Below are 26981 nucleotides of genomic sequence, written 5' to 3'. Positions count from 1 at the left end.
GCAAACAGCTCACCGCATAATCCTTCCCTTATTTAGGAAACTTACTCGCGCCGACTCCTTGACTCCGGCATCTAAGTAAATTAGAATAAAAATTAGCATCTATTTACGTAACACTTGCTTCGTTTAAAATCTGCAAGGAACTGTCCGTCCGGTGAAAAAGGAAAGCGGCCACGATAATCCAGGTACCGGTTAAAAAGAAACGGTTGACATAGTAGTCTAGCTAGTGCATTTTATTAATCCAAAGCTCGACCCTTTTGCACAGGTACCCGGTACGACGCCACAAACGGGCAGGGATTACGCGAAGCTTTTTTTTCCGTTTTGCGGCATCTTGGGTCGACATTATGAGACTGGTTCGAGTAATGCATTATCGAGTTAGGATGGTACGGGACGCGCTTTGCCGTGGGACGACGCGGCAGCCTCTGATAAAGAGTCTTTAATCGCGACCTAAATCGACCGATCGAGACTTATAGCTACGTCTTCGATGTAACTGCCACGATCTCTTCGTCGTTGATCTTGAACAGGGGAACGAACCACCGAGACAGCCGTGGTAGAATCGTACCTTAATGAAAAGTCGATCGTTCGCAGAGGCGGGTAGAAATTACGAGGTTGCGCGATTGGCATCGAAGCCGATCGTAACACCGACGCTTCAGACGGTCTCTTCTCGTTCTGCGATCGATTCCGTAATAAAGGCGTGAGCTTTTGCGAGTTGCAAGTTCAGCCGGTAGTAGCGTGATGTCCGATGACTATGCAGGAACCCATTAATATGTATAAGCGCGAGAGACACGACACTTCGTTGAGTGTAAACGCGAATCTATACGTTTCGAAGGTCGAAGAGACGACCACGTCGGTGCATTATCGATGCAGCACCGGTGATTGGAAAGGGAACAATGACAAATATTCGACTGGTCGATTACAACCAGGAGAAAAAGGACGATATTTTTCTTCTTTCTCTCTCGCACATTCTGGCTACCGGACCGAATTCGGAATTGCGTGCTTCGGCGGACATCGAATCATTTCGACGGACTCTCGATACAAAGCAAACGATGCACGTTTGATTAAATTCATAGAGATTTTTCGTTCATTCGGTAAATATAAACGCTGTAACGCGCAATAGAATAAATTTTCATGCGAATTTAACGCGCTGCTGAAACAATCGGAAGTAAACGATACTTCTCGTCGATGAGCCCCAATTTCCGAATAATTGAATAACCGTGAAGATGGAAAAGATTTTAAGCGAGTAAAACCACGAAACGAGAGCCGAGGCAGATCCGACAGCGTACCGAGGCATACAAGGCTGAAACGATTCCATTGCACTTTTTGCTCTCTCGCTTATCCCCCTTCTCATCCTCTTTAACGATCTTCTTAACAAATTTAATTAAGCTCAGACACCACCTACCCGTCTTCTCATGGTTCGACCTGTGGACTTAACCCTTCGCGAAATTAGATTCGCGCGGTTTTCACCTTGGATCCTAGCGCTCCACCGAGAAACGGCATTTTCCTCGTCCTCTAATGCACTTAGACGGTATTTCAACACTCTATCGCGATACTGGATTACCCTAGTCATCGTCTTAAGGTTGTCGCAAAAAGGCTCGGGTTCGACGATTTAAATTTTCTAGAAGACGGCCGACAGTTACGTTCACGCATTAACCACTGCGTAGTAGTATCGAAGAAGTCAGTTGCTCTGTAATTTTCTCTACGTTTCCGAAAGATTTAAGACGAATCCAGAAGGGAACTGCTTTCACGACGTTCTAGATTTTTAGCTGAATTATAGCAATTCGCATTTCCAGGGTCTCGCTCGGCCAGCTGAATAGGCTGATCGGTCTGCAATTTTCTAGATTTATTAGAGTTCGCGAAGGAACTGGCGCTTTCCTCGTTTTTCTTCCTTGCTGAATTAGATCGAATTAGAGTTTCGTTCGAGAATTTTTCCTCTCGTATTCGTATAATCGCGCGATACGGTACGATGGCAGTTAAATGCTCGCCGCGGACGTCAAGACTGTTTTGTCTGCCCGGTTGCTTATTGTTTGCGTCTCTTCCCTTTATGTAGCTTCTTAATTGAGAGTTACACGTTCGCAATTTCTAACGAAGATTCATCGTCGGTGAAACGTGGTTTGTGTTACGATCTCGTTTGCGTCTATCGATTCACGTTCGAACGCGTTTGCGAAGGATGAGAGACACGAAACGCGACTTTCGCTAATCGCGTTAACCCAAGTTAATGCCAGAATCGGTCTAAAACGTTCAATCAAGAACGATACGCGTCACCGATTCAAAGTTTGCAAATCCCCTCTCGCTAAAGAATATTAATGTCCCTTGTCTGAGGCCAGGTAACAATAACCGCTGACAGACGATTAATAGCCAGCGCTCTGTAAATGTTTCGGGCTTTCGCGTTTGTTTCTACTTATCAAGCGTTTGCATCGTATGAACGCGATCGCTGGATATAATATATTCGAATTAAACGTAACGAGCGTAGCTGGATTAACAACTGGTTCCTATTTATCGTTAGATAGTTGTACGCATTTTGTGGCGATGTTGCTCCAATTCGTCATACTTATAGCGATTCTTCTCACGGATTCATAATTTGTAACTACTCGCTCGACGACGATTACTATCTAAGAGCAAAGTGGTCCATCTGGGCACTGTCGTCCCACGTGCATCGTTGTTCCTCGTAATGCAACCTGGTACGTTCGTTGGAGTCGTTTAATTCCTCAGCAACGAGCATTCGTTTCGGGCCGACGTCGCGGCGTCACCGGCGATCGTTAATAACCGTGCACGTTCATACGAGCACCGAGAACTCGTGGTTGAATCCTTAACGATCGGCACGCTTCAACGTGTTACAGCAAAATCATCCGGAAGCAAACAAACATAAAAGTTTCCGACGAAACCCACGACGGCACAAATTATGACGTGTAATCGCGACCCGACATAATTGAACGAAACGATCTCGTGTTCTTCCATACTTTTTCGTTAGACCGTGCGACATAGAACGCTGGTATTTTTTTTCTTTGCTAAGTTAAAACGTAACGATTCGCGTTACAAATTTCGCTGCCGATCGCGTTTTAACGACAACCATGGAAGAACAGTTTTCACGATTATTTGCAAATAGAAATTTTCACGGCAGTTTACAGAGGATGTTGCTTTGAAATAAATTACAATATTTTATTTCATGTGGCGTGCGCGTGAAAGTTAAATCCCGGCGTGTCATATTTAATTCAGTTAAAAATAGTCGCCGGCCCGCGAGCCGCTATTGTATTTTTGAGACACGCGACGAAAATTGTTTGTCTCGTGAAACGGCGATCGATGGGTTGTAATGTCGTATTGTTTATTTCACCTGGTATAAAGAGATCATTCCGATACAGTAGTTACGCGATGGATTATTAACTACAACAAAATCGTGTCGTAACGGTATGTATTTTATATCAAAGTTTACGCTGAAACTCATTATTGGCTTGGCGCGTTTCATGCCCGGCTGATTCAGAGAGAACTTAATGCCCTGGAATTGATTTAAACAAAGTCAAAGGAAGGCGTTAACTTTGCTCGAGAGTGAATTTTACGAACGCTTTTTACGTAATGGGAAAGGGAAAGGGAGAGAAAAATAGGCAAAGAGTAGAAAAAAGATGGTTGTTTTCTTCTTTCGCCGATAAATGTTATTCTGCCATGAGATGCATCGATCTGCCCTGTTTCTCCCCCTTTTAACCGTTGCTCGTGCTCCTCACGAGCAACGGCGTACATAAATAAGATGTTTTTACTTGCGGAGTTTTAATGGTTCGAATAAAACGGGGCAACGATGCGACGTTAAAATCACGGTTTTTATCGAAGTTATAAAACCAACCGGCAAAACGTCATCGTTGGACGTGTGCATGAAAATCGTATTTCACCATTCGCATTTTTTATGGCGGTCGCGGTGTAGTGTTTTAGCTCTATGCGTTTCCCCTTCTCTTTTTTTCATCCCTTTCTCTATGTATCAAAGCGAGCCTAATTTCTTAGCTCGGTTGTAGAAAGATAGAGAGTCAAAGAGAAAGAGAGAAAGAGAGACAGAGGAAAGGGGGACAGGAAGAGAGGGACGTAAGTCTGACTGTCGCGTCGGACTGTAGCACGTGCGGTTGGTTAACGACGAGCGACCACGGAGCTCCAAACAGAAAGCCTATTAATAGAAGTAAGCATTGAGGGCAAACGAACCTTCAATCTGCCGGCTTCGAGTTTGATCAGGCAGTAATCCGTCTTGCCAGCGGCCAATAGCAGCATAGCGTCCGCGAGATGAGTTCGAAACCGGAAGCTGATGTCAGTCGCACCCTTAGCTTCTTGTACCGGAAGATGAATGTAGCTCGCACCATAAAATGACACTGTAATAAATTTGAAAAATTTATTGTTCCTTCCGGATGGCAATCGTTCAGCTATCGATGCGTGAAATATGAATGTATAGTATATGTTTGCTCGTTCCTTTGTACTAAGTTACTCGGAAGGTGTATACGCTTTGAACACGTTCATAGGCATACACGTTTCTACTTAAAATAAGCTACAAAACGTAGAGCGTATTTTTACAGACGCATGAACGTACAGTTTAGTTTCTTAAAATCGTTCCTTAAAAGGATAGGATTTAAAAGAGGAAAACGACACGATAAAACGGAAATATAGTCGTATCGGGTTTGTTATAAACAGTGGTAGGTAATCTCGTTGTTGCTATGAAAGTTTCAGTTCGAATAAAAAATAAGGTAGGTTTGGAGAATCGGATCGTGCGTCGTTAGAAGTTAAGGTCGTTTAAATGACATGGGAGTTATCGAGGTCGTTTCATTGGCGGTCAAGGTCATCTCGGATCACGACAATGTATAGCGATCGATCGACGAACCAATAGAATCTGTGAAACAATTCGATACCCTTGTTTACGCATATTTTCCGTTCCCTTAATTTCGCTGGGGATGAGTTCTACGAATCGGTGCAAACATTGCAAATAAACGGAAACTTTAGAAATTGTTGATTATTCCTTTTCTGCGTTTCGTGGAGGAACGCACGCGTTGTTTGAACGCTTTTCCATTTTATCGATAAAAATGTTCGTTTTGAACGCGTCGCTTTATATCGTAGATGTTTAAGCGATTTAATTCCTCGAACAATCAAATTGAATTTGATATTCGATTTTGTCGAACTACGGTATGTTTCAACGTTTTAATTTTCGCCTGTTTGTTCCGTACATATCATTCGTATAAAAATCTCATACACGTCGAAACGTTATTAAAACCTTGATAAATAATTTATGTCGAGGAATGTGATTAGACGCGTAATGGGTGCTTTCTAGAAAATTCTGTATATATGGCACAGTTCGGGTAATCCTTTTCATTCGGTACAGTAAGTAATAATTCCAGTGTAGATTTCTATGCGATAATTGATCGCTCTTAATAACGTTAAAGCCTGCTTATAAACTATTTATCATTTATATCGTGAATAAAAGGATCGTGTAATTTTTACCGACGTAAAATATTCAGCTGCTGCGCGTTTGCAGCCGTATGAAAATGGATTTTTACCTGTTTAATTCACATTGCTGCGGTGAAGCCTCGCAAAATACGGGGAATTTTACGGAAATCGAAACAACTGCGAAAGGAGGACTATAGCCGTGGCAAATAAACGACCGATGCCGCGCCACGACGGAGCAAAATTTATTTGACGTCGTCGATCGTTATGATTTCATATTTTCCATCATTCGATGTACTTCGATTGTGTCGAACACGGAGAAAGAGGACAACGTAATGAAGAGAAGAAGGAGGGATAAAAGAGAAGAAAGAAAATACAGTAGGCGATTGAAAAGGTTGGCAAGACCGATGAATGAACGACTTCAACTCCTTTAAACGACCGTTGAAGGAGAGATCTCGTATCTAGCTGTATACCGAGAAATCGGACGTCCTCTTACACCGAACGTTGAGACTTGTAAAGAGTTTATTTCCCAGTGGCGTGTAAATGATCTAAGAAAGCGGTCGAGTACGTAGAATAACCGCACGGGTCATTAACTACGTAGGATCCTCTTTTTCTCTTTCTTCGGGGCCGTTCTTTCATCTCTGTTTCTTTCTCTTCGCTTTTCTTTTTCTATCATCGTCGAACAGCGCATAAAAGCATTAACGTCGACCGCGAATCGTTTTCATCGATTTCGGGTTACCGTGTAGATCGTAATATTGTTATTCGCGCATAGACTACTCCTGTAGCTTCGTATCGCGGTTGAATGTAGTTTGGTTGGCGATGGCAGAGTTCAGTGACGATACCGTACGACGCTAACGCGTACCCGTTAACCAGAATCCGTGGATTTTTACGCACAGGGTTTATTGTTCTCACGGTTCGAATTTATCGGCGCAAGGCACAACCTAGAAATAAACGAGGTCGAGATCCTTATCCAATTGCAAGCAGATTTTCTCTTATCGGAAATGTTGATCGATCGCTAATTACCAAGATAATAGGGCAGAGAAATGGCGCAAAGTCAGTCGCTTGGGGGTAGCGTTTCTGCAAGCTAACCCCAGGTCTGACCAATAAACGTCATTCTTAGCTGATACTTGACGTCGGACGTGTTCATGGAATCGAAGCCGAACTCGGCTTTGTCTCTTCGTAACTCGCGTATTACGAATGGTAAAGCATCGAGCGGCTGCCGCATCGTATTCGTCTTCTTTTCGGTAAAGTAATCCCACGTTGAATTCGAGACGAGACAAGATGAGACAAGTACACGGTACATAGTCGCGTGGTAGATGCGTCCCGTCGGTGGAATTGGTTTTACTCGGCGATGCACCTGTCGGTTCGAACTTTCCAACGAACAACTATAGCAGTCTATAAAGCACAGATGAGCTGGATAAACGGCAAGGTGACTACGACGATATTGTTCTTGTATCGCGATTCCGTTTTTGTCGCGTCGACGGATTCCGGTTTTCAATGGAGCGCGTGAAATGCGTTGAATTAAGATGCCACGTTTCACGATATTCGCGATTTTCCGCGAATCGACGCGCGAAATTTCCGCATGCCGCACTGAATAGAGATTTCGGCTTTTCAACGATGATTGGCCGTTAAACGGCCAGTCGTATTTAATTAACAAAATCTGTCGATACGCTCCTTTCGACTGAGAAAGCGTCGACTGCTCGAAAAACGGACGCTTTCGGATCGCGGGCCGAGCGTCGACGTAGCATTAATTTCCCAGCAAAATGATGGATTAGTGAAATGGAACGCGAGATAAACGGGAAATTGATTAAACTCGTGTTGCTATTGCTATTTCCATCATGGTATTTCGATGTTCGGCTAGATTGCCCTCGACGTTCGGCTATTACAGAAATACGTAGCCGAGGATCAAGAATGGTTTCTGTAAAATCGATAGCGATAAATTTCGTTTTCGACTCAGTTACAACGAAAAATAGCAGGTAATTGTTTTTCAAGCTTCGGCTAAAAGTTTCTACCTCATATAATTCGATCGTTGGCGTTCGCAATATCCGCTAAACGATGGATTAGCCGGTTAAATGAAAAACTGATTACACCTTGTTGGTCGATGGGCAAACTTCTAGCTATCCTTTCTTCGTTTCTTCCTCGTATCCTTTCGCTAAAATTTAATACCCGATCAAAGTCACGAAGTGAGTAGATGAAGCACAGTTTACGTAAAACTGATAACCCTCGCGGATGTTGGCGGTTATACGCAAATCCGATGCGCGCCGCGTCCTTCTCCAGGCAACGTTATTTTAGATGAAAGGTTTCGAAAATCTGTTAATCGGTCAAGTTCGTACTTTGTTCGTCGAATGATCGGCGCGTATGCTCTATACGAGGATTAATTGAAGCTTTATCGGTGCATCGATGATCGGTTAGTGATGCGTAGCCTCGAATAAAGAGATGGATACGGTGGCTAGTTCCGTTTTTTTACGCGCTCCATCAAAGTCGTGTCAAGATGAAAAATCGCGATTCCGCGTTTTCAATTCGATCGTCGTTTCTTCTTTCCCTCTCTCGCCGCTAAAATTAAATCTCCCGAAAGGTTCGTTGTCTCTGTGTATCGAATCGTTAACTATAAATCGTTGAAAAGGAAATAGAACGAAAAGACGACGCTATACGGATAAACAGCGGCCACTGAAGGTAGTTTCATCCACTTAAATCCTTTTTCTATTTATAACGAACGTAAATAGGCCCATGTTGTTTTGATAAAATAAAGAAAGTGCAATGACGCGCTGTGTGTATAACTGGATTTCGAAAAACATAGACTTGGGTTAGGTTGGTTCTTTCGGCCACAGAACGTAAATAAGTCGATATCGATCTGATGGTGTTCATGTGTCGTTAAGTGGGCGGTAGCCATAAATAGGTAAGAACACGAGACGAAAATCACTGAATCACGGACTGTATCGTGGCAATTAGAGACGATCGAAACCGCGGCTGCAGATATCATACTTTGGTATTTCATCTGCGTCACCGTGAACCGAGCGAACCACATCTCATATTATTACGTTATTTCTCTTTGCTATAATTTTCGCGAAACGAAACGGAGCAAACTAATTTTGTAATTAATATTTGCAATTAACCGTTCCATATTTGCTGTTTCGTTTACTTTATCATCCAATAACAGGAAAATATTTTTTAGTTTTGACGCGATTGATGACTCTAATTAAAAACGGCCAGAGATTCCGTACGGAGTGATACTCCGTCGTCGCTGTTCATTTGCTTCTTTCTCGATACTTTCGGTCAACAGTTTCTGAATTACTGTCAAAATGGAAATTTCTCTCGCGATATTATCCGCGAGAAAATAATTGGATCCTTGAAAATTCATTTTTACGCGCGTAAAGCCTCACGGTGCACTTTTTCTTTTCGCGTTCCTTTTTCCGTTGTATCGCAATTGTATCGTTGAAATTTTTGCGTCCGTTCGAAAGAAACGAGCAAACGTTCGACGAAAAATTATCGTTAAAAGGATACACGCGAGCTTCGTCGATCCAGGAATCGTTGGAAAATAAGAACCGTTGGATCGACTGATCGTAGAACGAGCAAGCCGTATCCCCGTGTTTACGACTGGCGCGTTTTCGTTGGTTATTAAAAGCGCAGTGGTAGATCGTTGGACCATTGAAAAAGAGGTCGGTATCGGTGATATAAGTACATTCGCGGCGGCCACTCGTTTCGCTGACCATAAAAGTTAATCTCTGTCGATGTTTGCCGGTTTTCCATCGTGCATCCCTGGATTTACGATCGCGCGATGGTAACAGCCGAAAGCAAAGCTCGCGTTTCTTTCGTCACCGTCCAAGTGACGTCTATACATTACCTTTTTCATCTGTTTGGCAATAACCCAAAAGAGAGGCCGTTACTGCTAAGAACATTAGCAGCTCCATGTCGTTGAGAAACATTAGGCTCCTTCCTGGACGTTTCCTTTTATATCCTTTCTCCTTTCCTGCTTTCTCGTTTTTTCTCGATTGGAATCTGGAGACTGCACTATTTCCTCCGGTTCGTTTCGCTCGCGAAAAGGAAAGAAAGTCTGCGTACGCTTGCGAAACAACCCGACCGGGGATATCGCCACTTAAGGGATATCGGAGCCGCGTGACGAGAATTACGACAGACTATTTACAGGCCGGTTAAGACTCGGCCGTACTCTTTCCATCCATTTGGGAGCGTCGATCGTCACGCGCAGTCACGCCGCTCGAATCACCACCGTTTCCCGTATCGTTCTCGCGTCAACGTTGATTCGCCGATGTCGACGTCGACGAGGCAAGCGGCGACGTTCCGTTTGTTGGCAATGGTCGCGCGCTTTAGTCAACGTTCACCGGTCACTCGCCTCTATTTTCGTATACGAATCAAAAGGCACAACCGTCAGGCCGAAACAACACGGAAACGGTGATCGGCGTAGCTCGTTTCGTATAAAAGTGTAAAATCGAACGGTGTTGTTGCGAGTATCGGTTCGACCACGTTCCGCTCGCTTCTGGCTGCGTTCTACCCTTTGACGTCGTTCTGGCTGGCATCGTGCACGTACACTCTTCGTTTCCTTTTCCTGTGCCGGCGAATCCGTTCGTTTCTAAAAGGATACCGGGTCACGGCTATAGAACGACACCTACGTTCGCTTAGCCACGATTTAATCAGCCGAACGGTTTTCAGATTACGCGACGTCTATCGTATACTCCGGCTGACTCTATTCACCGACCACTCGTTTTACTCGCGAGACGCTCTTACGGTTAAAGCTGTTCTTCTTGCTCGAGAAAGGATACCGTGCGGTCCGCGTTTGCCTCTTTTAACGAGACTCGTTTCGCTAGATCTGATCGGGATTCTACTTCTTTCTCGAAAGACGTTCATTCGCGGCAAACGTCTCATAAAAGAGACGAAACATTGAAACTTTTACCGTGATGTTCGTGTTCGCCGAACCGTCTAATTCATCGTCGTCAGGACGGTCACGTCCGCGTGTTTCTTCGTGTAGAGACGACACGATCGCGACTGGAATTTCATCTTCCGGAGAGGAATCCGCTCGCGTCCGACGATGTTTTGCGACTTTTATTTCTCAATTGGTAGTGATGTATCTTCGTGTGAAAAGGTTTTGAGTACACGATGCTGAAATTATAAACCGGAGCTCTTATTCTACCGCTCGAAGAGCTTGTTCTGATTTTTCGCTGGTTTATTTGCTTCTGGGACCCGTCGAGCATTTAAATCCGTTGAAAAAGCTCGGAGCTTCCCCTTGACGACGATAACCTCGAACGCGAGCGGATTTTTAGCGGTCGATCGATTCGAATTGCATCGGAACGGAGAAGAAGAGTTTTGCCACCTGGCAATCTAAACATTTAAACAAGCTAGTTAATCCGGCACTTGCCACCCTCTTCTCCACGCTCTCTTTGTCCCTCTCTCTTTCGCGGCGTTTCCCCGTTTTTCTTTCGTCGTGATTCGGTTTGCTTTCACGCTGTGAAGAGTCTCTCGCTAGACGCGCCAAGCGAAGGAAGAAAGCGCCGGTCGGACCGGTGTTCGATCCTGGCGCGGTTGCGTTTTCGTTTCTACGAATCTCATTTACAGTGACCGATATTCGGAACGGTCGATGATTCTCGAGTGCCGGAAAAAGAAAGAAAGAAAAAAAAAAAAAATAAATAAATGGGCAAGTTGGATCGACGTAGCACCCGGGCCATATTTTTCTCACCCCTAGCCCTCCCCCGAATCGTTCTCCCCGATGGTTCGTTCCGACACAACGCCCGACGCCAGAACAAAAATAAAAAAATAAAAAAGCGCGTAGTTTGGCATTTCTATTCAACGAGAAAGGGTAGAGTACGACGGGAAACCATCGACCCTCTGTGCTCGTCCCTCTGTCCCACGGTTACCGATATTCATTCCCGCGCGATCGAACGACACCGGGAACACGCGCAAGGCCGCGGATCCAATTCACGAAATACCCAGAGAATCTGCTGCTGTCTGTTCTGACCACGAGTCGAACAATCGTCCGCGTTTCCATGGAAAAATTCTCTCTTCCTCGACCTTGCTCTCCGTGAATATAAATATTTCACGGGATGGAAAATGGAGGAGGCTACCAGCTATATCTCACTGCGGAACGAGATCATTGCCGATTTTGCGGAGTCTATCTATCCTCTTTACGCCACGGAGATAAACGTTTGCCGGAGAGCCTTAAACCGAGATAAGGAAATGTACGCGATATCTTCGAAAAGTCGTAAAGTCCGTGGATTTCCATAATGCAAACTTGCTCGATGTATATGCGCGTATAGTATGCATACGCGTATACACGGCCGTCTGTACATGCTCGTCCGTATCTTTTTTCTTTCTCGCGGAAGAACTGCACCATCAAACCGAGTTCCGATATCGGAGAACCGGTAATGTTTACAACGTATTTACGATTGCTCGCCGCCACCCAAGGGTTTCGTACCAGGGAGAAAGAGAAAACGCCGCTATCGATACTACGCTCTGCTTTCGTCTAATGTAACAAGCTTTCGAACAATACGCTTGTTCGTATACCGCCAGCCACTTGGCCTCTCCGATAAAAAGATAGTCTCTGTTTTACCTCTTTCTATCCTGGTCTTCGAGGAAGCAGACAGCGTGGAGCAGTCGATGATTGTGTCCGCCGCGTCGCGTAATCGATCATGATGTTACGTTTAATCCAACTCTTACGAACTACCGGCGGCGTGCAAGTTTAATGTCAGACCGTTCAGAGAAATGGGAAGAAAGGAGAAACGGTTCGACGTCGTAATATAAATGTACTCTTTTTCCAACGAGTTATCACCTGCGGGCATTTTGCTACGCGAGAAGACTCGCGTAAGTAAACGTTGAAACCGCGCGAGCTTGGAGAAAACCGTTGAATTACGATTTCGCAGACGATCAACGTTCAACCTTTGTTCGATGAAATGCCTACGAGGTACGATTCTCATCTACGGAGTCGGTCTCGTTCCGCTCTCTCTTGTGGATCGTGATATTCGAGGAAAGTCGTCGCGAGCGTAAATCATAGCGACGTAAATATTGGTTTCGTTCCATCTTCGCGCGCAGGCGAATATATGTATTATACTTGGAGGCGGATTTTTTCCCGTAAAACGATTCACGAACATTCGTCTGGCTTTGGTCGGAACGGAGACAAACATCGGTCGATCTCGCCGATTCTTTTTTCATCGTGGTGAATTCGCGATTGCCTCGCAACTGGTTGTTCGACCCGTCGATTCGCGTACGAACGTGCATCGAATCGCGAATTCGTGCGGAGAGCCATGGGAACGAACGCGACTCCGCCAGGACGTCGTATTCCCCGTTTTCGTGCCGGCTCTATCGAATCTCTTCGCTGTCGCGTTCGCGAAACAGATACGCACGGACGTCGGGTGGACGTGGATCCTTTCGGCGAAGCACGCACTCGAAATCCATACGACGGACAAGAGACACGCGTGCACGCACGCGGCAACTCTGGCGGAAGAGAAGTGGCAGCGGAGACCGCTCGGTTCGCGCGTACCAACGCGCTACCAACAAAAAAGAAATTATACAGCACCTCGAGGAGCTGGACCGAAATTTGCATCCGCGAACAGTGACTGGCGCTCGTATATCCTACTCGGTTGGCGAGAAAGTCCGTGGACCCGTGTAATGGCTCACGTACGTGAACCCGAGCACGCGGCTGAAATTTAAACCGTCACTACCACCAGCATCCCTGGTATCACTGCCGCCGCCGCCGCCACCACCACTATCATCATCACTACTACCACCACCACCACCACCACCACCACCACCACCACCACCACCACCACTAGAAACACTACCACCACCGTGTCCAGTATCGCGGCATGCAATATCACTACCCACCCTTCGCCTTTCACAGTGTCGCGAAAGCAAGAGAGAGAGAAAGAAAGAGAGAGAGAGAGAGAGAGAGAGAGAGAGAGAGGAACACAGAGAGACGGTACAGGCAAGCAAAGATTCGGAGGAGACAGGTTGACTAGCCCAGACCGGCGTCGATGTTCGTACGATTGTAGAATTCACGCAGAGGATCGAGCTTCGTACATTGCGGTGACGTGGAGTTTCGATGTTTCGATCGTTTCTCTTCCGAATGTTCCGGTTGTTGTCGGGATTTTACCGTATTGGTCGCGACAGTTTCGTTGGATATACCGAAACGCCAGCAAGCGTCCTCGTAGCTCCGTTTTCACTCGCAGCCGTAGCACGCACCGTACCGACCGAAGGGAGGCAACGAGCGTGCGTCCGACCGACCAACGGAGGAACAGAGAGGGTTGCAAGTGAGACGAATCGAGAGAAGAGCAGCGTGCTTCGACCGGGCGTTCCTCGGTCCTCCTCTGCCGCACGACGACTGAATCTTCGGGGTGGACTGGGGAGGCTGCGCGCAGGGTCGGCCCCGCTCGTTCCGGCACCCCGGCTCTCCTTTCCTTCTCTCTCTTTCTCCCTTCTTCCTTCTCAACCTTCTCAGTCGCGTCTGCTTGACATTTCCTCCTCCCGAGCGATAGGTATTCGATCCCTTCTGTCGCGAATTTTTAAGCAATTTGCTTAACGATACACGAAGATCCGGCATTAACGCGACTTTGAGAGCGTCGCCAGGAATTTTAGATGCGTTGACGAATTTGGCAATGTTAAAGGACCGTACTGCTCGGAAAGTATCGCAGACCTGAAAGGTAGATCTTTCGCACGTTACCGTACAAAGATATCGCAACGTAGGCACGTCGAATTTACCTTAAAATTGTTACTGTTTGGTTGGTTCGCGCCAACCTTTCGACATTCCAAGTATTTTTTCCCAAATGAAGAGGTTACTCGAGTCTTTGAAATTTGTAAGTCCTGAAATTAATTCTATAGAATGGAATTCGCAGCTACGCGAGATTTATCGCATATTGGAATCGAGTCGAGCTCCGCCTCTACCCTCTTTGCCTCTCTTCCACCAATTTTTCGCTTCTTCTTCGTTCTTTTTCTCCTTCCCTCTTTATTTTCTTACGTGTCTCATTTTCCCGCATCGTTCTCATCTTTTTCTTCTTGCTTGTGTCGTTACGTTTCTCTCTTTGCTTCCTTTTCCCGTTCTTCCTCTTGTTTCCTGGTTTTCTCTCAATTTCTTCATTCCCCGTTCTTCTCTTTTCCTCGTTCGTTTTTCTTTCCCTCGTTCATCTCCCTGTCTCGTCTCTTTCTCCGTCTACCACTTTCCTAGTAGATAGCGACGATGGTGGTAGGAGGAGGGTTGGAGGTAGCGGCGGTGGCAAGCCGAACTACGAGGTAGATAGGGATGCTGCTAACTTTTAGGATTTCTCTTTGTAGAAAGACGCGTTTATCTCGGGTTCAAAGGCAGCTGGAATTTTTAGCCGCGTTACACCCGAATACCGGCGGTACTTTTTTCTGAAAAGATCGTCCATGAATTTCTACTATTTCAAAATTTATGCCGTTTTCCTCCTCCGGCCCGAAGATTAATAGTCGAAGAGCGAGTCGGAAAGAAAGGGACACAGGCGACGACGACGATCTGCGTTCACTTGGCGACGTGCATCCACGTTTTTTCCAATTACATTTACCTATTCCCTTTGACTCGCGCCACGGAACAATCGTGGTTCCTTTTTATTTTCTCTTTTACTCAACGCGGTGGTTAATCGTACTCTCCGCGGGCATTTAACGATAACGGACACGGTTCGAATGGAAAGAGAGTGGCTAAGAGAGAAAGACGGAAATCGGCGAAGCTGTACTTGTCGAAAGTTGTCCAATGATATTTTTCTGACTCGATAACAGAGTCTCGATTTAAGGGTGCGAAAGGGGGGCTAAGACGTAAAAGACATGGAATAAATCAAATTGCCATCGCTTTTGGATCGCGAGATAATTCGACGATTACCAGGGCTAAGAAGGCCACGAATTTCGAGACTCGCACTCGGCGTGACTTTACGAGTGTACGAAGTAACGCGGAGGGAAATTTTTGTAAGACCAGAGCGAGCTACCGAGATGATGCTCGTTCGCGTTCTCAAGAGGGCCGTTTCCGTTCTCTCGAGTGCTTATCTTCACGAATCGCGCACGTACGGCAATTTCAGGCAAATTGTTTGTAGCGAATCGTCTGCGGGTTCAAACGAGCCTATTATACTGCTCGAAATGCGTTTATCCGTTTCTCTTCGCGATCATATTCCGCCGAATCGAATTCTTCGAGTTGCGAGATCGCTCTGTCGTAAAATAGAGGTTGCTAGTACCCTCTCCCCGTCTCCTTCCGTAGCATCTACACGTTTCACGAATCGTTACATACTCCTGTAATACGATATCGGTAAATTACACGGAACATTCGCGAACGTGTGCCCTCGTTAAAAATTCGGTCGAATGGCAATCGTAACTCGTAAAGCGTAAATGTTTTCAAAATGCAAGCCGTTGGAAGCTGCATTTATTGCGTATCTATTGGTACATCGATCGATGGAATTTCGTCGTATTTCCGTATGAATCACGGCCGTGCAGCAAATACATTGACAATACGCCGGATCGTTCGTGGCATTTCAAATATTCATCTCTCGACACGCAGATTGAAAGTACGAGTATAGTTGCACGACGGCTTGTTTTTCGGAAAATTAACGAGCGCTATTAAATGCGTTCCGGGGTAGTTGTAGCGAGCCGTAATTAACACATCGCGTATGAAACAAAGCGATTTGCAAATATTTGGCAATTTCGAATATGACCGAGCCACGTTCGTGCCTATAACATGCTACTCGGACGTGATACGGCCACGTGGCTGAAAATCTGCACATCCGCAGGCATAGTTTGCGACGTTCGTCACGCGTCTACCGATTTCTCGTGTCGATACTCTTTGCTTTTCTCACGACTCGCAGCGAGCAAGTATCGACTGGTCTTCTTCGCGAAACTTTCGTCGCGCAAACAGATCTCCTTATGTTGTCAGCGAAGTACATAACGGGTTGATTTATATACCGAGCTTCTCCGCCTAGTTTCTTGCTATACGGAAGAACAGATATTTTCGTTCTCTCATTCTGAAATTGACTCGCCCCGGGGGATGCATCGTCTCGAACAAGGCAATACAAACCGATGCACCGAACACGGAATACGTTCCGCGATGCGATACGACTTCGGCGCGCCCGCGTCGCGCCACGCCGAGCTTGTCGCAACTCTTCTTATTTCATGGCGCAACGGTTCTTTCGTTGCTCCGTTTTATCTATTTTATACGATTCTAGTTGCGTTTAACGCGACGACCCGCTTGCGAATTCCAACCTGACTTCCACCCCTCGGCCAACGTTCGGTTTTTCGCTGTTAAACGTCATTGCAATTTCCACCCGAAACCAATCTGCCCGAAAGCGGTCTCTTGCATTCGAATCGAAGAAATTATCGAGCGCGTTCCGCACCTTTGAAGTAATACGCTCGGTCGAGCGCGCGCGGACGTCGTCGAAGAGTGTCTCGCTGTGTTTTTTGCTCGGGCTGAACGCCCGCTACTTTTTCTTTCGTCTCGTCGCTCGGTTTTCTCTTGTTGCACCGGCAATGATCGCGAAGATTCCAACGTCTCCAAGTGCAAACACTTGGTCCAGGATGATGCTAATGCGATTCCCCGTTCGTCGGGCCGAGTCTTTTGGCAACTTTAATGCCGGCGTAAACATATCCGCGTGGGACGTACGCGTGTGCGGCACCGCCGACACTTGCGACCGGTTTGTACGTCGACCTCACGTCCAAAGAAAGGAAGAGTTTATAAATATTTCGCGGTTTCGCAGCGCGACCCTCGGCTCCGCGCGTTACAAAGTAATGTCTGGAGAAGTCCGGTCGGACGCACGAACTATGGAGAGCGGGTTGAACCCTTGCGGAGGCACGGGTCGATAAACAAATTTCGAGCACGATGGAAGGGAGCACGCGTGCACGATTCGTCACATACCGTTTCGTCGATTGCTAATTGTTCGTCTAACTGCGTCGACCATCGTTGCTTCGTTTGATATCGAAAGGAAACATTCTCTTTCTCCGTTGATGTTTACGCGCTTCCTCGGAAAGTTTCCGGTCGAACGAGCAAAGGTCGAGCCATTTCGATGTACGTTGGCGTTCAGTCTGTCGTAGACGCGGCGAAGTCGCTAGACGTTTGTTCGTCTTTTGAAACGCGTATTCTCACGAAAGAGAGATCCTTAGTTAGCTGGCTGTGCTGAGAAAATTAGACATCAGGGGTTTCTTGTGTGACCGATTCAATTACTGTCTGGTTTATTGCGCGTCTCGAGCGATGAAAAGAAAAGAGTGGGAGGCGAAGAGGGAAAAGCCGACGCCAGAAGTGGCTGTTCGAGTGGTACCGTGTGATCGAAACTTTATGCGGTTCTTAATATCGCGATATCACGAGGCCGCAAAGAAGTTATAATTCCGAGATTACAGCTGGCTGCGTTTGTTTTCCCTGTTTTGTGCTTCGAGTTTCGAAGAAGTCGAGAGGAGGAGAGCAAGGACTAGATTTGTCGAGTAGTTCTCGGTAATAATTTTGATAGAATCACGAGGAGAGCGTCTATGTTAGAAAACGGGAACGGATGTTGGTTACTGAACCGCGAGCTAGCAGCAGAGTAGTAAACTGTTGCCTCACGCGTAGATTCGTACGTTAGTTTTGAACAGTCGTAACCGCATACGGAAGTACGAGTATCGTGTACACCTGCGTTTGCAGTATTACGTGACACGTCGTCGATGCAACGACAATGATACGATACGTTACGATACGATACGATACGATACGATACGATATTATAAGATACGATGTGACGGGTTACGAGTAACTAGCGTTTAAGACAACGGATCTGCTTCGTATCGATTATCGTAACGCGCTTAATTTGTTTAGAACGTGACAAAGGGAAAAAAGGATGCCCCCGACAGGGAGAAATAGACGATAAGTTTTTTTTCTCTTTTCTCTTTTTATCGTTTATATGCCATTAATCAAGTCCCGTGTTCAATTTTTCTTCGACGAGGATGGGAAAAGAGAAAACTTACGATCGGTAAAAATTCACGGAAGGAATACTTGGCTCGAAACGACTGCTTTCATTCCAATCGTCGCTTTTACTAGTTATAATTAGAGAACGCGTAATTGAAAATATTTTTCTCTCGTCAGTGGGTACTTGTGCCTTTGTTTTATCGAAAAACTACGGCCGTGTTGCTTTCACCTTTTCTGCTTTTTATTTTATTTGATTCGTTAACAGCGGCACGAGTTTGTAAAATTGAACAATGCTCGTACACTACCGGAACCCTCGTTCTTTTCTTTCCGTATCTCTTTTGCTCCTTTCTACCCCCTTCGTCCCTTCGGCCACCCGTTTACCGCCGCTATTTTACTAAAGCTAGTACAGTCGTAATTTCAAGACCTTGAGCAACGTTTTCTGAAACTATTTCGTTGTTGACCGTCATAAATTGCGCATAATTGTAGCCCGGAAAATACTACAGGCGGCGAGTACACGCGCGAAACCAACGGAAAAAATAGGAGGAAATTCTCCTCTCGTATGCGTAAATCTGTCCCCTGGCCGGTTATACTAACGAAAGAGTAAACCTTCTTTGGTATAATTAGAAAACTTACGTTGCCTTCTAAATATTTTAACGTCATGGAATTTCGACGAAGCTGAAAATTGTCCGCGTCCCTACTACCAAAACCTCTCTTACCTCTCTTCGCCCTTTATCGCGGCTGAAATATAAAATTTCGCTACGTGTCACCTGACCGAGTTGTTTGTGCATTCGGAAAATATGCAAATTACACTCGTTCCAGTTTCTTTGGCCGCGCGTTGATCCACGCGCCAGCTGAAATTCTTCGACTGCCTGCCACTCTGTAAAAATGTTGCTTATTCGATTTTCGAGGAAACGGCCGACGAAAGGAAGCGAGCAAGCAGTTTCCCCTTTGAAAATTCGTCAAAAAATTCCACTTCTCTCCTCGAACTCGCAGGCAACAAGTGTTTCGCATTTTTCCACCGATCGCAAATGCCTATGCGCGTACCGCGGATCAGACGATGCAAAGTAATTAATTAATCGCGATTCGAGAAGAATCGAACCGGATGATTAATCGATCGACAAACCGGAATGCAAGAAGAACAGTTAATATTATCCGATCCGCTTGAGAGCGGTCGTTAACGAGACCATAATATATCGCTAATACGATTATCGATATAACCGTTCGTTTAATATGTGCGTGGAATTACGGAAGATATCGTCTGTTCCGCAGCCGATGAACGAAATTTATTACTTGGCCGCTGTTTTGTAGCGTTAATCTGGCTTTCGGCTTTATTTTTTACTCTCTTTGCGCCTTGTTCGACAACCATTCATCCTCGACGATTTGTTTAACCATGTATCGATTATTCGTTTGGTTGTTTGTCAACAACAACATAAGTTGAACGCGTATCCGTTCAGCTTTCGTCGTTTCATCTCCATTTCGCTGCCTTAAAAGGATAACAAATTCTAGAGAAATTTCCAAGTTCTTCCCTGTGGAAGGTAGCTGGTAAGCAGCCGCCGATCTTGATCTTTCAAACAGCGAAACTTACTATACCTCCCCATGTGCATCCCCCTATATATTCTTTTAAAAGTATCAACGGTGAACGAACGTTGCTCGCGGTTCAACGCCTCTGCTCGCTTATATTTTATTTTCTCCTCTATATCTATATTTATGCAGAGGGATTTCGGAAAAAAATACGGTGCATAATATTGGATATCGGATTGATCCGCGTTGGTGCAGTTCCTGGTCGCGTTGCACGCATATGGCGCACACGAAGAAACGTACGGCGCCACATGGAGACGGTAACCTCGCCTCGTAACTAACGATTCTCCGGTACCCGGTACGAAAATAAACTATTTATGAATCATTCCGAGAATACACATAATTCCCTGGCTCCCTTCTACCAATCTTCTCCCTTTTTAAACGCCTCTGCTTTCTCCCATCCGCCCTTCCTCCCTTCCTCCCTCCTGCTTCTCCTGTTTTCTCGCCGCAACCGAGGATCAGCTTCGCAGCAGTTCGAACTTTATTTCGGTTTACCCGTTCCTCGTCTTCTCTTTCTCTTATGCCCCCTTAATTCCCCTAAAATGCAGCGTAAATCTTTATCATCGCTTTCATTTCCTCCGTATCTTCGCCATCTTCTTCCGTCGCAGAAGCTGTCGCGCGAGCTCGACAAATTCTGTTTTCTGTTACGTCTGCGAATACCAGGTAATTAACGGGAAGTCTGCTAGTTCTGAAACCAGAGTTTCGTAATTATGTGTACCTCCATTGCGGTTTATTAAGACGAACTTAATAAACCGCCGCTCGTCGGCGAGTTTTGTCGGGTCCGTCGAGTTCGTTACTCCGTACTCCATTCTCCGCTCCTTTGTATATTTTCTCGGACCGTTCAAATAAATCCTGCCTGCCAGTTTTGTTATTTAACGTTGCATTCGGCACAATTCAACGTAATTTCTAATAATTCGTAATTAAAAGAAATTTTTCCGGCTACCGTCACGTTCCTATAATTATCATGTAATATCTATTTTTTTTTTTTTTTTAATAGAGTTCTGTTTCTACGAATATCATGTAAATTAATCGAAAACACGAACACCGAAGGTGGCACCACCGATCGAGCATCTCTCTTCGACAGTCAACGAGTACTACCATCTATTGATTTTTCAGACGTTGCCTTTCGTGTAAAGTAATTCGTAGATCGTCTCTGTCTCGTCGTTACGAAAACGAACATTCGAAACTGTCGTTTGTTTACGTCGGTTTACATTCATACGAGTATTTCACTTTGCCATCGTCAATTTTCACGTTTACGACCGCTGGCAAACCCGCTGTATCTACACCGAATGTCCCGAGACAACGGTATCGTCTGTGGTATCGTTCACATTCAACGTCGACTGATAACTCGCTTCATTCTCAGCTGCGTAGTTACCGTTCGATGGAAAGCTCGGTATTCGTTTCGTCCTTTCCAAACACAATCGATACTCTGTGGGATATACGTACGTACACGCGTACATACACCGACGAGGTACAACGAACGTCGACAATGATTTAATGTCATATCGGTTACGTCTATCCTGTCCTTAGTCTCGGTGATATCGTTCGATGATATCGGTTTTATATTCGCGGGTTGCAAATCGCAGAGGGCGTAGGAAGGAGACACTTTGATTTTTCTCGAGGCCGGTATTTCAGAACGCCAGACGCAAAGTCCCATATATCAATTATGTTATTAATAACGGTAACTTGTTACGTTCTTTATTACGTTAAAGTATTCAGAGATACAAATGAAAGTGTCGTTGTTAACTCCTCGCGATTTCAAAGTAGATCGTTACTACGCTATTCGGATAATACTACGATATTCTAAAGTTGTATTTGCGTTATATGTTTCATTCTAGAAACCATAGTCAATTACTGGCTCCGTGATTAAGTACGAAACGGAACACCGAGTCCCGTAATGTGGCAGGTTTGGTATGTCCGTGTCTTCAACAGAGCCAAAAGTGCATCTTATATCGGTAGTTCTGCGTATTACGATTATTCTTAAAGGAGGAAAAGATCAATTACCAGATAACGTTTACGATGCACCGCAACTCGCAACACGTAAAACCAAAATGCGTCTACGTGTTATCGTGCAAAATACGAGAAGATTATCTCGCGACTAGGTCGCATGCGTTAAGAGAAAGATAGATGTCGAATGGTCGAGCGTGTTTCACGACGTCTTTGCCGCAAATAGAACTCCATTAGCACACGATAACGATCGACGGACAAAGGGAAAATTACGCGGATATAACCGCTTATCGCAGATATTTAGCTTTTTCATAAATCATGTTGTGTTGATTCACGATCGTCGTTTGCGGCACAACGAACACGATTCGAGGCATCCTCTGCGTTTAGGGAAACGAAATATGCGAGTAATCTACTTCCCGCGAGTAATCAAACAACGCGAGCATGCCTCTTATTCGCATTTGTTTCGTCTGTAATCAAAAACTGGAAGCTGTTCGACAAAAATCGAATGGAGAAACGTTTATGGTGCAGCACGGACGCATGCGTGCCTCTGGGCCAATTTTACGCCCACGTAAAGCTGGCGCGTGCGAGTGTGTGCACGCGGACAGGCACATCGACTCACAATCAGTGTCGATAATCCGTTTTTCTCGTTTAGAGATATTCACGTAAAATAGATATTTCATCGTACTACAAAAACGTAATTCGTTCGAAATATTTACGCAATTTGCGATGAAAAAGATGAAAAGATAAATTTACAGTCGACTCGCGATCAAAGCAAATGCAACTAATTGCCCGGGAATTATAAACGTTTGAAATTATCGGTCTCGTCGCGGTTCGGCTGAGCTTCGCGTACGATGTTATTCGCGGACAGGTAACGTGTTGCATACGCGTGGACATAGGCGACGATTCAACTGGCATTCTTTCAAGCTGGTTTGGCTAAGGGTGCGATCGAGTTCGTGGCTCGTGCAGACCAACGGTACAGCCAGTGACCAGAGAGACGTGTGTGACCACGAAAGAGAGGATGTTCCGTGCGACGATTTGGAGGCGCGTGCGCTCAGCTCGTCCAAGTCGATGCGCCCGCGCCACGTCACTCGCACACTACTCCTGCTCGTTTGCACACGAACGCATCTTCTCTGCGTTACACGTGTGCAGGCACGAGCGTGTCTGTGCTGGACGCGAGTGCACACAGAATCGTGTACACGCCGCTAAAAACTCGGAACGGAGCCAGCGCTGTGTGCCTGCAAGCCTGTATCTGGAACTGAAAAATTCGACTAATCGCGCGTACAGCCGCGCAAGGCCAATACGATCTCCCTCTTTTTTCCCTTCTCTTCCTTCCTTTCTTCCTGCGGCAACAAAAGGGATCGTTTCGTTTCGACCGAGGAGAGGAAAACGCTAGGCAGATGGAAAGAGCGCGGCAGAGACAGCAACACCGAGACAGAGTTAGAAAGGGAACGGAAGGGGTGCGATAGGAAGACAAAAAAGGAAGAACGAATCGGTGAAAAATGTTAAGAAGAGCTAGCGGGATGGGTAGAACGAAGTTGGCTGCTACCTTAGATCGTGGCAGCACGATTTACGGTAGTTTGGCGGGAACGTATTTGGGTCAGCGTTTGTTATCGGTCGCACGACGGTCTCCCGGCTTTTCTAGGACGCTGCATTACGTAATCAAGGATGACCGATCGTCCTGGACTCGGGGAATAAGAAACAAAACGCGAGACTGTACTCGCGACGTAGTCGACGCACGATGCAAACGACGAACCCTCCGGTGAATATTCTTTGAAATTGGTCGGTGGGAGAGGCGTTTCGAAACTCCTCGGAGGCCGCGTGCAGCGTGGGGATAAATCGGCGGCGACACTGCTGTTCGTAGCAGGACGTTCGATAATGGGGGTGGTTCCACCTTTCGACCGGAGAGACGTCGAAACTTTCGAGGGTAGTGTAGCGTATATATCTAATCTGTGGATACCAGCTGGTCCTTTGTACACATTCCGTGTACACCCTGTACACGAGTTCCCTCTCATCGACGACAAGCCCGGAGAACTTGTCTCCGATGCGTTCCGTAATTGGATCGCCGACTTTTCCTCATTTTTCTATTTTCCTACCTGTGTTCCGGTAATTGCCATTATCTCCGATCGACAGTAGATTAAACGATCGCGAGAGTCGACTATTCTTGTCACGGGACACAGCGAGGATTCGTTGCGATCTCGTGAGAAAGAATTTCGCGATAGCCGAGTTTCCGCTCGTCACCAGCTGACGAACTTGACGAGAGTCCGTTTCCTCGGTGGTCGATATCGGAGGATAGACCTAGCGAAATGCTAAAGCCGACCGATCCGTGGTCAACGCTCACACAAAAGGAGACATCGCCATCCCCCGCCCCTTTAAACAAAGAGAAAAAAGCGTGAAACTTTTGAATCGGCAACGAGGAATAAACTCGCTACGCGTATGCCGGCTTCGCGACTAAAGTGCCGGTGAACAAATGTCATTACTTCTATGGCACTTGCCCGATGAATCTCGACGCGGTGGCTAGTATAATAATTACACGAAGCCGGCAGAATGATACACTTAGCTGTAATAATTTCCCGCATTCTGTCGGCCGTCATTATCTGCTCGTTATTTTCCGACAAGAGTGCTTTCCCCCTTCAATCTCGATGTAATATTTTAAGGCCTGGTTCTCTCTCTTTCTGCCCCCCCCCGCCCCTTCACTCTTCTATTCCGTTCGTCCTGCCACTGTATGACGTAACGACGCCGTACATCGAGTACGATAACGAAAATTCATGTTATGTTAATGCATTTGAAGAATGTCTCTAAGTCGGTCTGAATCGATGCTATCGTATTAGAGGCGACGTATTTCCGTGTAGCTAAATGTCTGGCACAAAAGCACCGGTGGCTCGGTTTCAGACTTTTACTCCATTGAACCGGAAAATTGAGCGGATACATTTTTTCCACGGCTAGTAATCTCTCGCTTGTCTTCCGGTTCGTCCTATCGTCTTTGGAACTGGCAAGATCGCAGCCACCTTTAAACCATCCGTTTTTTCAAATATTAAAAATTGTTCACGACGCTCGATCGTATTTATCGATCCGCGAGGAAACTTTTTATTCCGAGAACAAGACGTTGATACTTGACGCGGAACGGGCGATAAGCGTGGAAGGTAAAGCGAGATTTCGCTAAATTATCGTCAAAATTCGGAGGCTGCGAAGCGAAGAAGAGCACCTCGTCGTCGACAGCGAGCGGGTTTCGTTTAAAATCGAGCAGCACAGCTTTTTCTCGGAGAATTTTCTCTCGCGTGTCGGCTAGCAGCAAAAGCGGAAGTCGCAGAAAGGTGAAACGAGGCGAAAGTCTCCGGTCGCGGCGTCACTCGCTGATAATTGTAACGACCTCTGGGAGATAACGAGCCGGCTTTTAAGAAGGACACCAAACCGGCGAAGCTACGTCGGCCACAGAAAGGAAGCAAGCGAACAATTTGCGCATCACGGTACATAGTTGCACGTGCTTCGTCACGAACTTTGCATCAAGCTGTGGTCGCGCGTACCCTCTCATTTTCTCTTGATTCTTCTTTCGCGACGAGATTAAAGAAAAAGGCCGCGAGTCGAGTGTCTAAGAAATTGCAAACACAGCCATAAGATTACTCCGTGTTTGCTAGTTACGAATTTTCTATTGTCCTTCGACCACGAACCATACGTCGATCAAGATATCCCGCTATCCTGCATAATCCTCCTTTTTTGAGTCGGTTTTGAAGATAACGAGAAACCAGAAGAAGAATGTACTCGACGTGATTTCATTTCGGTAAGGCTGACGAGGAAATGTGACCGGCATGCTGTATTTCCAGCAATTTCTCCGATTCCTAACATCACGCGAAACTCGTCGTCGTCGAGGAACTCGTTGAATTACATACGTTGAGCCACTCGATGCGAACGCGCGTAATAACAACCGCGGTGACTAACAATTATCGCGCGACAGGCTCATTGCTTACAGTTTAACGGACGTATCTCGCATTTCCAGATATCTTCCCGTTTATTACGAACATCGATAGGCGATGTTACAGAGCTGCTACGAAAAAGAGATCTCGCACGTCTTTCGCTCACAAGTACGACAGATCTTTAACGCGGAATCGCTCGAGAGAGCCGGTGCTCGAAGTATCGTGCAAAGTTTGGACATTAGACGTCGCTTTGCTCGTACCGTTGTGACAGAATCGCACGGATGAAGGTTGAACGCTGTCCTGTTTAGAAAACATACAGGTTCCGTGGGAACGATTCTTTCGCGGAACGTTCCGAACCCTCGGCCTACTTCCATTCCCTTTGCTTCGACCTACAATCGCCGTTAAAGGTGAATACTCCTTGGAAAATAGTTTATCGTCTGAAATTTCAACAGCTGGCTTTGATCGGCTCTGATACAGAAATACGGTCAACGATTTCTCCGAGTGGCGATACGCGCGTCGTTTCACCACACTGTAATTCATCAACGAGATTCCTTGCAGCCGATGGAACGTCGGGTTCTCGCGATTAGCTAGCTACCCGTTGCCACGGCCGTGGCTGGAAGTAGGGAGTGGGCCATCGAGGGAGGTGCAAGGAAAACACGTTCGCGAGCAGAGTGACCGAGCCGACACCCGGTATATGTGGATTCGTAGAGTAGTCGTAGAGTCGACTCTCCGATATCGAGCGGGAGGCCCAGCGAGGGTTGCGCTCGCGCACACCTACACGTTTCACCGACCAACGTACACGTACGTTACTCGAGCTTACACGTGCGCAGTCTCCCACCTCTACGATCTACCACCAGCGCGTGCCGCGGATGGGGAGGAATTTCGAGAGCAACGAAGAGGAAAGCAGGTTGTAGGGTAGCGGCGAGTGCAACGGCGAATATCAGGGGGTGGCTGGTGCCGCTGTCCGCGGAGAAAGGAGAGAGGGTGGAAGAGAAAGGAACGAGCAGCCGAAAAGCAGCGACGAAAGAGACAGAAGAAGTAGAGAAAGAGGACGATGGGAACGCGTGCAAAGGAGAAGAACAAGGGGTACCGTCGCCGAAGTAGAAACGGGATACGCTACGTTGGTGGAAACGAGACTGGCACAGGGTGGGGTATAGGATGTAGAACGAGAGAGAAGATACGATCCGGTGTGCTCTGGTCGAAAGCGAAGAGACACGACGACAGGGCGAAAAACAGAGAGGGACGGAGATCGGAACGACGAGGAAAGAGAGCGGTCGGAGGGTGGCGAGAAG

The 26981-nt window shown here is 46.3% G+C and overlaps 1 protein-coding gene and 1 long non-coding RNA gene across 2 annotated transcripts in view; both read right to left on the bottom strand.

Moving 5' to 3' along the window:
• The window catches only part of LOC117211572 (chondroitin sulfate proteoglycan 4), a 29389-nt gene extending 19860 nt beyond the window's left edge, over positions 1 to 9529 (bottom strand). Inside the window, exons 1-2 of the mRNA XM_033455591.1 lie at positions 9239 to 9529; positions 4174 to 4337 (exon numbers count right to left, since the gene is read on the bottom strand). Of these exons, the coding sequence (XP_033311482.1) occupies positions 4174 to 4337; positions 9239 to 9320 (246 nt within the window). The 5' untranslated portion in view covers positions 9321 to 9529. The remainder of the gene's footprint in view (positions 1 to 4173; positions 4338 to 9238) is intronic.
• Positions 9530 to 10588: 1059 nt separating this feature from the next.
• LOC117211581 lies at positions 10589 to 13858 on the bottom strand. Its single transcript, XR_004488270.1, has 2 exons — positions 13366 to 13858; positions 10589 to 10728 (listed from the first exon to the last, which is right to left on the bottom strand). It is a non-coding gene; the product is annotated as an uncharacterized LOC117211581 (long non-coding RNA).
• Positions 13859 to 26981: the final 13123 nt, after the last annotated feature.

Source organism: Bombus bifarius, unplaced genomic scaffold (genome assembly GCF_011952205.1).
Source record: "Bombus bifarius isolate JDL3187 unplaced genomic scaffold, Bbif_JDL3187 scf7180000008239, whole genome shotgun sequence".
In the NCBI taxonomy this organism is placed as follows: domain Eukaryota; kingdom Metazoa; phylum Arthropoda; class Insecta; order Hymenoptera; family Apidae; genus Bombus; species Bombus bifarius.
The sequence above is the reverse complement of the archived record's forward strand: the minus strand, read 5'-3'. Positions and strand labels throughout refer to the sequence as shown.